The sequence below is a fragment of the Ricinus communis genome, chromosome 6, assembly GCF_019578655.1.
Source record: "Ricinus communis isolate WT05 ecotype wild-type chromosome 6, ASM1957865v1, whole genome shotgun sequence".
Lineage (NCBI taxonomy): Eukaryota > Viridiplantae > Streptophyta > Magnoliopsida > Malpighiales > Euphorbiaceae > Ricinus > Ricinus communis.
In genome coordinates, this window is record NC_063261.1 from 21,747,397 (window position 1) to 21,764,140 (window position 16,744).

Here is a 16,744-nt window from a genome sequence, read left to right on the forward strand (position 1 = left end):
TTTTTTTAGTTTAAAGCTTTCATTTTAAAGTTTTTTTCAAAGTTTGTATATTTGTTCAAAGTTTGTGTTCAAGGTTTATACCTGTCAATAAATTTTTTATCTTCTTATCTACAATCTTTTAGATTTAACAAGCGTATGCTTTGTGCTTGCCTCATCTGAGGATCCTGCACACCAGAAACTTGTTGATCTTTCTATTTGTTTCTCTATCTTAACTTTATAAAGTCATATGTTTACCGATGAAAATATATCACATGATATATCTATAAAAATGTTAACTATAATATTTATAAAAAATAATTAAATATAATTTTAAATACTTATAAAAAATATGATAAAAAATATATAATTTATTTAAATATAAGAATATTATATTCTTAAATGATAATTATAATACATATTAATAATAAAATTTATTATCTTTTAAATAAGATATATATTTCTACATATATAATAATAATAAATAGTAAATAATAAAAATTAAAGAATTTTGTGATATGTTCGAGAATTTATTAGCCGAATATAATAACTAGAAACACTTTTAATCTATATGTATGTGATGTTAAAAAACAATAATAATAAAATAAATAGCAAAGATTTCTAACAATTTAATTTTTAAAGATAATTATTATATAGACGTATAAAAATTTATTAATACAATGAAATAAATATAATATTAAAATTAATAGATACATATATTTCTCGTATTTATTTATCTCGATATATAATAAATATAAATATTTTACAAAATTATACTATAAAAATATTATAAAATTAAAAAATACAACTCAGACTTTATTCTAATATAATATTATTATAGATTATAAATTATATAATAGAATAAAAAATAAAAAATTTAGATATAAAATAAATATACATGTTTGCTTTGCTAGTGATTATTGCAAAAGGAAATGATGATGATTGCCTTATATCACAATTTTAATTTTTCATTCAATTGTTAGCAACAAATTTTAGAAGGATCCTCTTTAATTACTAACTAGTAAAAACAATATTCAGAAAAGAAAATGCTAAATACATGCATATCGTTTTCGTCTTGCTATTAAATATACAATTTCAAGAATAACTTAATATAAAAATATTTAAACAAACATGTGTACAATTATTAATTTGAAGCATGACCCTTTTCTTATTAAATACTTTAAATATTTAACTTGCCTATTTTATAACATCTTTATGTGATGATTAATGATCTTAGGTCTCCAAATATTAATATCATATTATCTATAATTTTTGTGCTTCAAAAACTTATTAAATTAAATATCGTTAATATTTGATAAATTTTCAGTTTACTAAATATGTTAGTTGTTGTTAAAGAAGTGGAGTCGCTGAGGAGGAATTTTTAATATTCTAGAACCAAAGAATATCTAGAAACAAGTCCCATGACTGAAATGGGCTCATGTTTCACAAGAAAATGTGTAAAGTGAACGACCAGCCGCCCAACAAGACTTAGACCTGGTTCACTGCCCAAACAAGACAAATTACAAACACCCACTCGACTCACTACAGATAAAACGCTCTACTAGCCATCTAAAAGAGCTCTCCAACACTGCACATTTAAGAGTCAAATCCGAGTAGCAGCAAGTGGTCCAAATGTGCCCCTACCTTAAACTGCTGTTTCCCTTTTAGAACTCTAATCATCATGTTAATTCTAAACATGTTTATGGATCGGGCATGCAAGGATGGCTGCGCAATCTAATGTAGCTCGCAAACATTATAACAATTGAGTGAGAAGATGAAAACAGTTTGTATAAGTATATGCATGTATATTGGAATACTGAATACAAGGCTCAGATATGCCTATTGGGGTAATGCCTATAATCGCGTCTTCCTATTATCATTACCGGAAACCACTGCCTCTGCTGCCAACGGCCAACTTACGGATTGGGTTTAAAATGTCAAATGAGCTGCCATCTCTATTCTACACCCTTCTATAGCTGCAAGTTTCCTTGAAAGAAACCAATTGCAGGAGAAGCAATATCATCTATCACCTATCTGATCCAAATTTCTTCTCTGCTACAAGTAAATTATGAAATGAAACGACCTAATTGAATAATCATCACACTTATATCATCCATCGAGCACCTCCTGAGTGCCAACTCGACCAGCCTTTTACAAGCTGTGAATGGTTCTGGCTTCTCAACCCCTATGCATAAAGGGCGAATAAGGTCAACTGCTTCCTGATTAGTAACCTAAAGAAGGCACAGAAAAAAAGAAATCAACTCTAAATTCTTATGCTTTCACATGATAAAGCTTCCTTAAACGAGCATAAAGTAACCGGGTTTGGTAGCAAGATATTAGAATGTACCTTATCCCAAAGACCATCAGAAGCTAAGATCAAGAACTCGCAATCAGGGTTAATTCTTAAAATTTGAGTTTCCGGTTCTGCAATCACAAATTCTTTGAAATGCTTGTCTCCGATTCCTCTAGTTACAGCAAGAGACCCTTGTATTCTCCATCTTCCATGGCAATAGTCAACATAACCACCCTACAGTAGAACATCGAGAAAGTACTCCTTATTAATATCAACTAGTATATATATATGAACAAATTCTAGTCTGGCAACAGTCTAGTATAGCTTTTCAGCTAGTTATCATATTTTAATGTTTTCAGCTTCTGCGCACAACTGTATAGAAGTATAATCGAAACAATGACACTGGTAATTGGGAAATTGGTTCTTACCAAGGATTGAATTCTATCTCTTTCATCAAGTCTAGAAGGTTGATGATCAGAAGTAAGGGCCTCAGCAACACCACCTCTACTAATAACCGCCCTACAATCACCAGCATTAGAAACCACAAGATCACCTTTATAAATCATTGCAGTAACACAACAAGCTCCGCCACTATCACTCTGATTCAAAAACTCCTTATCAGTACTCAAATAACCATTCCTAATAGCCATTTCAATCCCATTATTATCACACCTATTTAACACTTCATCCATAACATTTTTCTCCAAATTTTTGCAAGCAAAATCCGCCGCGTTTGCCCCTCCATGTCCATCATAAACTCCAAAAAAACCCTGAAAAGAGCGAATAAAATACATATTTAAGAAATTTTCTACATAACCTATTAATTAAAATAACAAATTTAATTTATTTTAAATGTTTACCTGTTTAGAAACTCCATTAAAATTAACAGAAGCAGAGAATCGATCCTCCATGTGACCTCTTTTTCCTCGTTTACAATAAACCGAATAACAATCTTCTTCAACCTCCATCACTTCCGATATTTTTGCTTCCTCCTTCCTCGGCGTCTCTAAACCACCTCCCCAAACCCCTTGCATCACCGGAATATCAATTCTCGCCGGTCTTTTCCTCTTCAACACCGCCGCACCGGACTTCGCTTTCTCAGGAATTGCTAACGGGGATTTAGGTGACGAAGACGGCGAAGAAGCCACCGGTGATGTTGACGTTGATGTTAATGATAACACCGTCCGTGACGGTGACGGTGACGGCGATGGACATGGCTTGCAGAAGATAGGTGGTCTTAATCTCGGCGAAGAAAATATGGGCGAATCGGGTACGTGTACCGCTACCGCAGCCGGCATCTTGTTTTTACAATTCCAATCTAAAAATAATATTCCGGTTTGTTTGTTGTTGTTTTTCCTTTCAAATTTTCTCCCTTTTGTCTGTTTGTTTGCTTTGTCTTTCTGTCGTATTTATATATGTAGCAAACCTCTAAACGCCGTCGTGTCAGAGAGATATGTGTTGACTGGGGATTGACTTGGGATTGAATGCTGGCTGAGTTGTTTTTAGCTTTATGATAATTTAGAAATTTTACTAACGCGCTTTTAGATACACCGTGAAGTTTACAGGTCTGACCTCCGGTAGAAGTGAGAGAAATTGAAGGAGTACAAAGTTTGAGATGTACGAGTGTGTTACACGCGGGTCGAGTGAGTTTGTGAGAAAAAGAGATAATAGATTCTTTTCAATTATTTTATGGGTTGGGTTTTTACGGACTGAATCATTCAATGGTCAAACACGTTAAAATCTCTGGCTCTTAGTTGGAGACCAAGTCTATCTTTCTCTCTAATTTTTCTCTTTATCCTTTTTCTTTTCTTTCGTCTAAAAAATAAATCCTTTTCTTTCTAGATTTTCAAAATTCTGTACCTTAGTTTTCTAGCTGTTTAGTTATGATAGTTTGTTTTCAATAAATAATTAGTTTTTTAGAGAATTAAAAACCTTTTAAAGATATATTATTCATTACTTTATATTAAATTTTTTATTATATAATTTAAAAATATAATTTTTTTTAAATAAAAAGAAAAATATAGTTATAAATTGTAATTAAAAGAAAATCTCCTTTAAAAAATCTCAATTAGTAAGAGGTTCACTCCAATTGATATTATTATTATATTTTTCTTATATAATAATATTAGTTTAGAAATTAACGATACAAGATGTTATTTATTTAACCATTATATTAATATAACTGGAGTAATAATTTTTTAAATTATAATTTAATCGTCAAATATTAAAATTAAAAATTGTTAAACGACACAAAATGATGGTTGATCAATGTAAATAGTTGAATTCTTATAAGTCAAGAATTTTAACGGTAAAATACCTTTTTATTACGATTTATAATTACATATATTTTTTTATTTGAAAAAAATACTGTATACTACAAATTATCAAGTGATAAAACTGCATGTAACTTTTATGTATTTATCTCAAATAAAATTATTTATTTTATATAGTTATAAATAAAAATAAACGTATTAGAAAATTAATAAATTAAAATAAAAAAATATAACTGTCTATGCTATATGAAAATTATTATTATATTAATTATAAATAATTTATAAAATTAAACTTGATAAAAAAATAGTAATTTCAATATTTTTATAATAATTCAAATATAATTTTGAGTAGTATTTTATAATTTAATTAATGAAATACATATAAAAAAATTAGTGATAGTTTATTATTAGAATTATAAATTATTGTATAATTAGAATTTATCTTATTAATTATATAATATTGTATCATTGTATAACTTTTTATAATTATAGTTATTATTTAATTAATAAAATAATTAATTAATTAATATATTTTATAAAATAATATAATATTTATAAGTAAAAAAATGTCAAAAAATTTATAGCTTACTTTACCAATCATGTAAATTAATATATCATTTTCTAGCTTTGAAATTATTTTGTAATTAAAAGATTAATTTACTAATTAATATAATATGTAAAATATGGTTAAAGCATCATTTTATATAATTAGAGTTATTACTTAATTAAAAATAAAATTATTAATCTATATTTATATACATATTATTATTAATTGAAAAATGTATTTTATTAATCTGCAGCTGAAAAATGCAGAGCAAAACCAAGGGAGTCTAGATAATTATTAATTATTATCTTTTCTTATTAGGACACTAGCAGATTCCCCGTGCACCACGTAGTGAACAAACAAAGGACACGTAGCGGATTGGTGTTAGACCACGTGGCTGACTAACAACTTCGTAACGCAGTAGATTCTTTTAATTAGCAGCAGAGGAAACGTGGCATATTTGTGTCGAAACACGTCAGTGTTCAACAACTAATAAGGTTACAGTCGGTGGCATCACTGGCATGTGCTTTCTTTTGTCTATTTCTTTTTAAACTGAGAGAAAATAGCATGTGCTAATTTTCTCTTTATAATATATTCATAGGCCCCTAAACTTTTAAAGAATAAAATACTTCGATAATTAATCATTAATTATTGACATTATTTTATTTTCATTATATATAATAAAATTTTTAATAAAATTAATAAAAATTAATTAATAATTAATCTAATTCAATACTAATACTATCATATTTCATATATATTTTTAATTTTGTAAAAACATTGATAAATAAATTTCACTATATATATTTATAAGTTAATTCATTATAAATTTTTGTCAAATTTAAAGACAAAAAATGAAAAAATATATAATGGTTTTAATTTTTTTTAATCTATTTATTCACGTGTAATTTTTTTAATCCTATATTATCTCTATTTACATTTTTCTTATAAAAATTGGTAAATAATTTATATCACACTACATATATACTTATAATTTTATTTTGTGTTATTATTTTATTTATTTATGTATATTTTTTAATTTTATAATATTTATATATATTTTAATTTCATAAAATATTAATAAATTACTTTACATCACACTATATATATCTATAATAATAAACTCAAATAATTTAATATAATTTTTTAAAATTAAACAGAAAAAATTGATAAATATATTTCACTATATATATTTATAAATTAATACATTATAAATTTTTGTCAAAATTAAAGACAAGAAATGAAAAAATATATATTGGTTTTAATTTTTTTTAATCTATTTATTCAAGTTTAATTTTTTTAATCCTATATTATCTCTATTTACATTTTTAATTTTATAAAAACTGGTAAATAGTTTATATCACACTACATATATACTTATAATTTTATTTTGTGTTATTATTATTTTTGTCAAAATTAAAGACAAGAAATGAAAAAATATATAATGGTTTTAATTTTTTTAATCTATTTATTCATGTGTAATTTTTTTAATCCTATATTATCTCTATTTGCATTTTTCTTATAAAAACTGGTAAATAATTTATATCACACTACATATATACTTATAATTTTATTTTGTGTTATTATTTTATTTATTTATGTATATTTTTTAATTTTATAATATTTATATATATTTTAATTTCATAAAATATTAATAAATTACTTTACATCACACTATATATATCTATAATAATAAAACTCAAATAATTATAAAATTAAACACAAAAAATTGATAAATATATTTCACTATATATATTTATAAATTAATTCATTATAAATTTTTGTCAAAATTAAAAATAAGAAATGAAAAAATATATAATGGTTTTAATTTTTTTTTAATCTATTTATTCACGTGTAATTTTTTTAATCCTATATTATCTCTATTTACATTTTTAATCTTATAAAAACTGGTAAATAGTTTATATCACACTACATATATACTTATAATTTTATTTTGTGTTATTATTATTTTTGTCAAAATTAAAGACAAGAAATGAAAAAATATATAATGGTTTTAATTTTTTTTTAATCTATTTATTCACGTAATATTTTTTTAATCCTATATTATCTCTATTTACGTTTTTCTTATAAAAACTGGTAAATAATTTATATCACACTACATATATATACTTATAATTTTATTTTATTTTATTATTTTATTTATTTATGTATATTTTTTAATTTTATAATATTTATATATATTTTAATTTCATAAAATATTAATAAATTACTTTACATCACACTATATATATCTATAATAATAAAACTCAAATAATTTAATATAATTTTTAAAATTAAACACAAAAATCATAAAAATATAATATTTTAATTTTAATTTTATTTATGTTCATAATTATTATTAATAATAATTTATTAATAAATTGATTTACTATTTAATATTATATTATATATAAATTTATTAAATAGAATTATATCATAGTTTTATAATATTGATTTATATGCGTAACGCCCGAGCAATGCTAATCAAATATAAATGCATGATTTAGTAGTTCACATCGCATGGAACCCACAGCTTAACTTGGCAAGTTTTGCTAATCGGTGCTTAATTTAGAACTAAGGGCAATTTAAGATGTTATCTATCTTACGTTAAAAGATTACTAAACATTTATCCCAAAGTTTAAATTACTATGAATCATACCGGTCTAAAATTCATTTAAGAGAGCATAAAATATATTTTTAAATCTCAATAATTTTATATGTATTTCAACTAATCATCTTTTTACGAGTTGAAAAATACACTCTAATTTACACTTAATTATATATTTAAAAATTATATTTAGTACCAATCACAAAAATTAGATACTATATAATAAAATATAACGTAGATTAATTCATCATTTCCTTTAAAAAAAAAACTAAAATACATTTATTTCTTGTTCATGATATGGTCCAAAGTATGATGGTAGAACATTCAAATATGTCCATCAATATATGATTCTAGATCAATCTCCAACTGGGTATTATGTCCCTTTTGTCTTGAATATTTCCATGTACAGAAACATTCTCGATTGATCAAGTAAAGTAAATAATTTCAAATGTATTGATTAGGTGAAGGGAAAAATAAATGGTTTCCAATTTGGCAAACGCCTGAAATCATTGCCATCTCAAAGAAGGAGAAAACAACTAAAATCAAATACAATGTGCATCCGGTGGCAGGCTGTATAGCCAAGTCATGCACCTGAAAACAGAATGAATCTTAACATAAGACCAGAAAACAACCTCTTCATCAGCAAAATTAGAAACCCTAAACAGACAAGAACAATGACTCTGTATTCAGTTGGTAGTGTCTAGATGACTTGGTCAAAAAAAGAAAAGATAAATTTAATCTTTCTTTGATGGCTTCCTCTTATCCATCCAACAAGGATCCAAATTTACGTATTTTTTTAAAAAAATTAATTTCTAAATCTTACTTCATCTGCATGACCCTTATTTGTTTAAGTCAAATTGAGTCTATAATGGTTTGTGTGATCAGAATCTTATTTTCTGGAACCAATGGTTTTGATTTTACTTTCTTTTAGAATTCATTTGTTTTCTTTTATATAATGAGGTAATACTAAGAAAAAAATGGTCAACCGATCAATAGTGTCATTTTTATACTCTAAAGATAACAAATTTATATAATATAAAAAATATTATTCGAATCTGACGTCTCTCATTTTTTTTAAAATAAATATTTTTATAATTTATCTTTCAAATTTTTTATATCAATTATTATATATGTCAAAATAATTTAATTTTATATAACATGATTAAATTTGAATCATCTAAATCTTGGCCGGTGGTTTTTCTAACAAATATTAAAATAAAAATATAATAAATAAATTATGTGAATCTATATAATAAATAATAATTTAATACTTTAGCACAATTCTACGTACGAGTGATTGATAAGTTGGAAACTTTCATCCCTTTTGTTTTAGAAATTGTTTTTCAAAAAATAAGTAAATTAATGCCTTTTTATGTAAAAAAAGACAATTTTAAAAAATTAACAATATATTAAGTACAAAGTTATTAGATCTTAGTTTTTTAATACTCTATAGTAATTTAAAATTAGTTCACACATGCATATATTGCAATACTTTGGGTTCGTATTCACTATTAATATTATTTTGCTATTGCTTAAGAAAATAAATTTTATTAGATTATAAAAATTGCCAATTTTTTTCATGATGGGTTAGCATTACTTTTACTAATTAATTTTCAATTTTTAATAATATATTTATGGGATGCAAGTTTAAAGTTCAAAGTCTTAAGACTTGTAGAGTTTTTTTTTAAATATAATTAATTTTGTACAAGTAAAATAAATTATAAATTAGAGCAACTTACTTTATTTTTTAGATTATATTTAAATTTTATATGTTTGTAAATTCATTTTTTAATTAAAAATAATATCATATCAATTGTTTATTTTTCTTTTATTCTTATTATGATATAAGTTTTGATTTTAGTACTAATTTTAGTGGTCTTATACATAGAACAATTTATTTACTAAAATCGTTTACTAAAATTGGAATAATTATCGTCCTCAAAAAAAGATATCAAAATTATTTCTTAAAATGGAAATAATAATTATCTTTACAGACTAAAGAATAAAATTTATTCATAAATATGAGGACAAATATCATCCATGTTTTATAGGAACGACTCTTAATAAGGAATATAATAATCCCAAAATGGTAATTATCTCTTAATATGAAGATGATAGTCGTCCCTTTAAATAGGGATGATATTAATATGTCATTTCATATACAATAGGAGATGAAGGTAATAAGAATGATATGGTGAAGATTTTAGCAATAAGAACGATATGGTGAAGATTTTAGTTGATCTTAATATGATTGAAGACAATTTTTAAAAGGTTAAAAGATAGATTTTATCATCTCTTATTCTATATTTTAATAATATTAATTAGCAAACCTGATATGAATCAAGACTGTCATGAGATTACATTGCAAAGGCATGAACCAAAAGGTCCAAAATGGAAATGCAACTCATGCATGAAAACAAGAGTCCAACCTTATAATGAAGCATTCAGTCCATTTTGAAGAATAAAAGCCATTCGACTATGATTAGCCCTTTGGGCTTAATTCATATTTATATGGGTTCTTATCTTTTGGGTTTTGGAATCATCTTGAATGAAAGGTGTTTTCTTGCATTCCATATGTATCATAACTTATTAGTTATTGGGGTATATGGTTGCTAAGATGATGATTTCCTATCAAAACCTTTCTATGGTTTTTATATTTTAAGGTAAAATGAATTATACTTTACATAGTACAAAATTATTATTAATACAATAACTATTCTCATTCTCTTTACATATAAATAACCAATACAATTATACATATTTTATTAAATTAGACATAATTTATAGCGTCTCCAACAATACTTTCTATATAATATTTTATTAAACTATATAAGGTTTCAACATCACTTTCTATTTTATTTTTTTAGTTTTTTTAATTAATAAAGGAGAAAATAAAAAATGAGTAGATAAGACAAGATTCTTAAGAAATGAAAAAAGCAAGAAAGAGAAACAATGAAATATATTTAAAAAATTGCCTAAATTAAGAAATTTTAGACAATATAAAATATTATATAAAATTATATATATTAATTTTTAAAATCTAAATTTTTTTTAATATGTGTGCTTAATTTTTAACACATAAATTTTTTATTTTGATATGTGTACTCATTTTGATATATGAAATTCAAACTTATGCATAGTCTTATAGTTTTTTTATTAGTTTATTGATTAATGAGATACTTTTCTAATTAAGTACTCCTTCTAATCCTAAGAAATAATATATTAATAATAAATTAGTTTTTTAATTAGATAATTCTAATTATAAAAAAATAATATTTACTAATAAATTAATATTTAATTATATAATAATTTCTAATTTTAGAAAATAGTAAATCAATTATATTGATAGTAATAATTTATATATTATTATATTAATAAAATTTTAAAAAGAACTAAGGACAATTAAAATTTTTAATTTTTTTAAATTATAAATCAATTGTATTATTAAATTTAATTAAATTATATTATTTATAAATTTGATTTTATAATCAAAATAATAATAATACTGTAAAATGCACAGATAAATAATTAATTTAGATTGAATTTATTGTTTGATGACTAAAAAAAATAGTATAAATCTATGAATTTAAAAAATCTACACCCTCCAAAATTTTCTTCTCAAGGTTTATTTTTTATCTAGAAGATAAGAGATTTTAAAATCTATCATTTTAAAATAATAAAGGATTCTTATAATTTTTTTATTTTAATATAGTTACTAATAAATTTATATTATTTGAAAACTGTTTTTAATTTTATAAGAATTTATTATTTTTATGTTTAATTCATATGATAGAAATTTTAAAATCTATTAAAATCTCTCAATTGAACGCTATCTAAAAGTTATTTTCTTTCTTTTCAAATTTAAAAGGGAGAATATGCCCCTTAAAAGTTATTAGAAGAAAAATGAATCGTTTTGGAAGCTTAATCTTTTTATAGACTTCCTATAGAGCACATATATTATCTCTTTTCTAAAATAAAAATTAATTGGAAAAAATAAAGTAAAAAAATATATTATAATAACCCACGTATCTCAAAATAAATTAAAGTAAAAAAAATATATTGAGACATACAGGAATGCTGAACTGATCGAATGACACAAACATTTGTTTTTGTTTAGGTTTTTGGTTTTTGAACCCTCATATTGCTGGATCACAGAAGAGCGAGCAAGACTCGTGTCATTCTCTTGTCAACAAAATACCTACGTGTAGAATAAGTCCCTTCCAAGTTTGGCCGCATCATTCACCACGTGTCAGCTTCCAAAATGTACTGATCCTTATTCTAACCGCTACCCACTCTATAAATAGTCTTCATGGTTTTTGCTCCGCATTCATCTTACCATTTAGCACGATATCATCATCATTGTCATCATTGTCGTGGTCTTTTGCGAAATTTTAAGTGAAAAAAAGGAAAGGAAGAATGTCTACTGATCAGCAGCAATCAAGGGAAGAGCTCGATAACAGGGCTAGGCAAGGTGAGACTGTAATCCCCGGTGGCACAGGTGGCAAGAGCCTCGAAGCCCAAGAACACCTTGCTGAAGGTAAACAATTTAATAATCCATTTCAATTTTAATTGAGAAACCGGTCACTACACCGCTACTCTATTTGAAACCGATATGTGCTCTCAGTTTCTAAATAAAAGAATAGTGTGTTTATTATTGTTGTTACTGTTAGCTATATGTTGATTGGTTGTTATTTGTTTGTGATAGGGCGGAGCCGAGGAGGTCAGACGAGGAAGGAGCAGCTGGGAACGGAGGGGTATCAGGAGATGGGCCGCAAGGGTGGGTTGAGCACCACGGATGAGTCCGGTGGAGAGCGAGCAGAGAGAGAGGGAATCTCCCTTGACGAGTCCAAGTTCAGGACCAGGGGCTAAATCTGCTTGCTGAATAATGGAAAGTGGGGGTAGTCTTCCAAGTGTATTAGTGTATCTTTGGGTCACTGTCGTACGTACTTAGGTTTATTTAGCTGTGTACTTGTGACCATGCCTGCATGCATGGCTAAGTATATGTAATTGTAGCTTTGGTTTGTAGTTAATGGTGTTTTCGTGTGTTTCCTCTTTTAATGGGGACTGCCAGTAATGTCTCTGTAGTTCGATAATAATGAAGCTAATGTATGTTTTATGTTTAGATTAACTCGCTCTGACTCTCGATTTCTTTTTTAATCTTAGAACTTTGATGATTGAGATGTAATGGGTGAATCGTTTGATAATTTGCCAACTAGGGGATAGTTTAATGGTGTATTTTGTGTTTTCTGTAAATAGTTTCAGCACTGTTTCTGCTTTTTCATTAGTATAAGTTCTATTTAGAAACATATATTTTATTTAGTATATATATTTAAAGATTATTTTAAATGTTTCGGTTAGGATTTTTATGGGCGGCCCAATATTTTTTTGTTGGAATGGACAGAATTTTTCTTTTTAATTCTAACACAAGTTTAAGAAATTTTGGTTGGTGGTTGAAGAATTAAATATAATTATTATTTAGCATTAATCTTGATTTTTCTAATAATAATAAATTTTTATGTAATAAATAAATTTTTTATGTGAAAAATGTTGTGGGTATGATATTTATATTTGGTACACAATGGAGAAGAACGGTATCTACTAACTTCATTTGTCACGAGGCACGAGGACTTGGGCCTATTTACCGGCACACACTAGGGAGATAACTTCATTTGTCACGAGGCACGAGGACTTGGGCCTATTTACCGGCACACACTTGGGAATGGGTTTCTTATTTACTTTCACTAACTCAAAGGGAATGGGTTTCTTATTTATTTTCACTAACTCAATTAAATTTTATCTCAAATTAATATTTATTTTCACTAACTCAATTAAATTTTATCTCAAATTAATATTATGTAAGTCATAGATTATTTTAATATTAAATTTTATATAATGAAATCGGTTAGAAGAATTAAGCGAAACCACTGTTACTACTGCGGAGAATTTAAGATTTTTACAATTTGAGATATCAAATTAAACACCAAGATAAATAAATAAAAATATATTTTTTATTTTTACTGGACGAGTAGAACTCTAACTCCAAATTCTAGTAGTCTTTTTGGCTCTCTTAATCCATCAGGTCTAGCGCTTAGAGAGCAAGCTCGATCAGGGTCCTTACCTCCAGCCTGAATATTTGAATTCCAAATAAGCCGACGCCTAGAGAGCGTTGCTCGATCAAGGACCTTAACTCCGGCAATCAATTGAACTCATCCCAGAAAGCAATGCTCGATCAGGGCAAACAAATCCATAATAATCTTATGTCCATGATCCTTACCGGTGCGCACGCGGTCCTGATGTAACCCACCAGGTGGCATGTTCTACGAAAGTCACATTTCTCAAAACGCAATCATCACATTTAATTAATATCATTATCTAATGAAATCATTCAACACATATCGAAATAAAAGTTAAAAATTTAGAGTAAGGCAACGTGCAATTCGTGTCGAAAAATAATAATATATGTATTATTATAACGTTACTAATAATAATATTTATATTATTTTTAATAATTAATAATCAAGTGAATTATTTATATTGCGATACTAATAGTCATATTAAACATAAATTTCTAAAATAACATATTAAATTCAGACTTAGCAATACTGCAACGATTAAGTGACTTTAACTCACAGATTTGACGACCTCCTAGCTCTGCTCCGGTGCCTCGGTTGGAGCGAGCCGAACAGACAGATCATCTGATCACGAAAAACAATTTATCAAAACGCGAAAACAATTAACCATTAATCCTAGGCCTAGATTCCTAGGACTGACTGTCTAAAAATCTCGACTCGGGAGAATTATATTGAAAATCCGGCAGAACCTCCCCCTACAAAACGAACATTTACCCCCCGTAAAATAGGTCCAGGACCTGCTAGAAAAATACTTCAAATATCCAACAATTCAAAACAACGGGAGTCGGGTCCCGAAACATCACTATTTTTCCGACTCCGCTACACAATACAAAATACAAGGCAGGCAACCGACATACAATTATTTTTGACTCACAAATATTATCAAATATTCAACACAAAACAATAAGCATAAATTAAATCAAAGAATTCTTAAATCAGCGGGCCAAAGAAAATTACCGAAACGCTCGATCGCTCGGTCGACTCGCTTCCAGCCGTCCGAGTCCGATCGACGATCCGAACACACCATCGGACTCGAAGCGATGCGCTGATGACGATCTCGTCTTTCGATTGTCAGATCCGACACCCGATCATCCGGAGAGATTTTCGGACGATCTCGACCGTCGATTCGCAAACGAAGTCCGATCGCCACGAAACCGGTGCCATTGCGAAGCTTCAGATGAGGAGAGTCGGGATACGTCCTCCGATTGTCCATCCTCCGCCGGAAAAAGCGGCTGCCGCCACTTCACCGGAACTCTCTCCTCCGGCCACCAAAACTAACGCCGCTGCCGCCAAAAGGAAGCTCTCTTCGAGGGTAGCCGATCGCCACCGAGATCGGCCGTATAGGCCGCCAGAACGGCCTCGGGCCGCCTCCTTGCACGCGCGCCACGACGCCAGCGCTGCCGCCTCGGTGGCCGCCCGGCAAGGCGCCTTCTTCTTCTTCACATGTTCTCTCTCCCTGATCTCCTTTCTTTTCTTTCTTCTCCATATCAACATTAGGCCCATGAACTTTTCCTTATTACAATTTGGCCCCTCAACTTTATTAATTACTTACAATTTTATCCAGAAAAATTTCTAATTAACCCCTAAACTTTCTTTTAGCCTTTCAATTAAGCCCCTAACTAATTAATTTGGGCCAAATTAGAATTATTGAAAATACATAATTACATATATACCCTGGCCGACATATTTATTTACAAAAATATCAAACTTACAAATTTCCATTAAAACCCCATAATAATATTATACTTTTAATCCTTGTTTCAAAATAAATTTCCAATTTAGCCCTAACACACAATTAAATTAAATAGCCAATTTGCTAAATATTTTCCAACTTAAAATTAAATACCACTAGCTAATTAAAATACCAATGTTCTCAAAATTCTTTTATAAAAACACCCTTCACAAATTCTTTCATAATTCTCCAATATATATATATATATATATATACGTTTGGAAAAAATTTGAATAACCAAAAATATAATTTATTCCTCAAATAATTTACTTAATTAATTTCTTAAAGATCCAACTAATTGGGTATAGAAAAATAACTCATTTAATTGTCTAATATTAAAATTTTCATTAAATCATTTCAAATTAAACCAAATAAAAATAAAATAAAACTAATTTAAATAAAAACTCATTTATTAATTATTATTAATATGATCATTATTAAGAAAAAAATTCCGGATATTACATTTCACCTACTTTTATATAGGTTTTTTTGCTCAAAATTTTTTAATCGATTTGGGTCTTAAGACGATTGCATCGATTTATTTTGATTTATTTTGGTTATATTCTTTTGGTTTTTATGAAGGACATTGTGTTTTATATGCTTCAAATATATATTTTTTATAATTAATTCAAACACAAAGAGTTAGAAATAAGGCATGTAATTTTGTAAAATCATATCGATTTTTTGGGAGAAACCATAGTAATTAGTTGAAGACAATATCTGTGTAATCAATTTGTGCATATTCTTGTTAATGATGGGATATCCAAGACTGCCAATAAATAGTTTATTCAGAAAAATTATTTTATAGTTTAAGATATTTTTATTTTAGAATATATTGTTTATCTTTTTATTTTGATATTTTGATATTTTTAAATATAATTATTATTAAATAACAGTTAAATCGCATAACAAATATTGTTGGAGTTACTATTGCATGCCACGTTAAAATTTCTTAATGTCATTGCATCCTACGTCAAATTTTTTAATAATATTATTTAATTTGATCGTTGTTGTGTGCCATATCAGAATTGTTAATAGTATTATGTAATTTGATTGTTATTTTACTATTAATTATTATTTATTAATAATTATATTTATGAATAATTAAAATAAAAAAATAAATTATATATTCTAAAATAATAATACATTAAATTATAAAATAGTTTAGTGAAGCTTTTACAAATTTA

General features: G+C 26.7%; 2 protein-coding genes across 3 annotated transcripts; one reads left to right on the plus strand and one right to left on the minus strand.

The window, feature by feature from the left end:
- Window positions 1-1,738: 1,738 nt before the first annotated feature.
- Window positions 1,739-3,672, minus strand: LOC8265371 (probable protein phosphatase 2C 25). 2 transcript variants are annotated; one of them, XM_048376001.1, is made up of 5 exons: window positions 3,130-3,672; window positions 2,942-3,039; window positions 2,698-2,788; window positions 2,324-2,503; window positions 1,739-2,207 (listed from the first exon to the last, which is right to left on the minus strand). In XM_048376001.1, the coding sequence occupies exons 1-5, from the start codon at window positions 3,565-3,567 to the stop codon at window positions 2,043-2,045; spliced, it is 972 nt and encodes a 323-aa protein (XP_048231958.1). In that variant the 5' UTR covers window positions 3,568-3,672; the 3' UTR covers window positions 1,739-2,042. The 2 variants fall into 2 exon arrangements, with proteins under 2 accessions (XP_048231958.1, XP_002528310.1); XM_002528264.4 differs by having other exon boundaries at window positions 2,698-3,039; window positions 3,130-3,671.
- Window positions 3,673-12,000: 8,328 nt separating this feature from the next.
- LOC8265370 (late embryogenesis abundant protein EMB564) lies at window positions 12,001-12,822 on the plus strand. The gene is made up of 2 exons (XM_002528263.3): window positions 12,001-12,231; window positions 12,400-12,822. Exons 1-2 carry the CDS (start codon window positions 12,111-12,113, stop codon window positions 12,561-12,563), a joined length of 285 nt encoding a protein of 94 aa, XP_002528309.1. The 5' UTR covers window positions 12,001-12,110; the 3' UTR covers window positions 12,564-12,822.
- The last annotated feature ends 3,922 nt before the right edge of the window (window positions 12,823-16,744 follow it).

Coding starts and splice junctions, on each gene's coding strand:
- LOC8265371 (XM_002528264.4), bottom strand. CDS start 3,567: ATGCCGGCTGCGGTAGCGGTACACGTACCCGATTCGCCCATATTTTCT. Junction 3,040..3,129: donor TTAATGGAGTTTCTAAACAG/GTAAACATTTAA, acceptor CGCTCTTTTCAG/GGTTTTTTTGGAGTTTATGA. Junction 2,208..2,323: donor CTGATGGTCTTTGGGATAAG/GTACATTCTAAT, acceptor TGCCTTCTTTAG/GTTACTAATCAGGAAGCAGT.
- LOC8265370 (XM_002528263.3), top strand. CDS start 12,111: ATGTCTACTGATCAGCAGCAATCAAGGGAAGAGCTCGATAACAGGGCT. Junction 12,232..12,399: donor CCAAGAACACCTTGCTGAAG/GTAAACAATTTA, acceptor TGTTTGTGATAG/GGCGGAGCCGAGGAGGTCAG.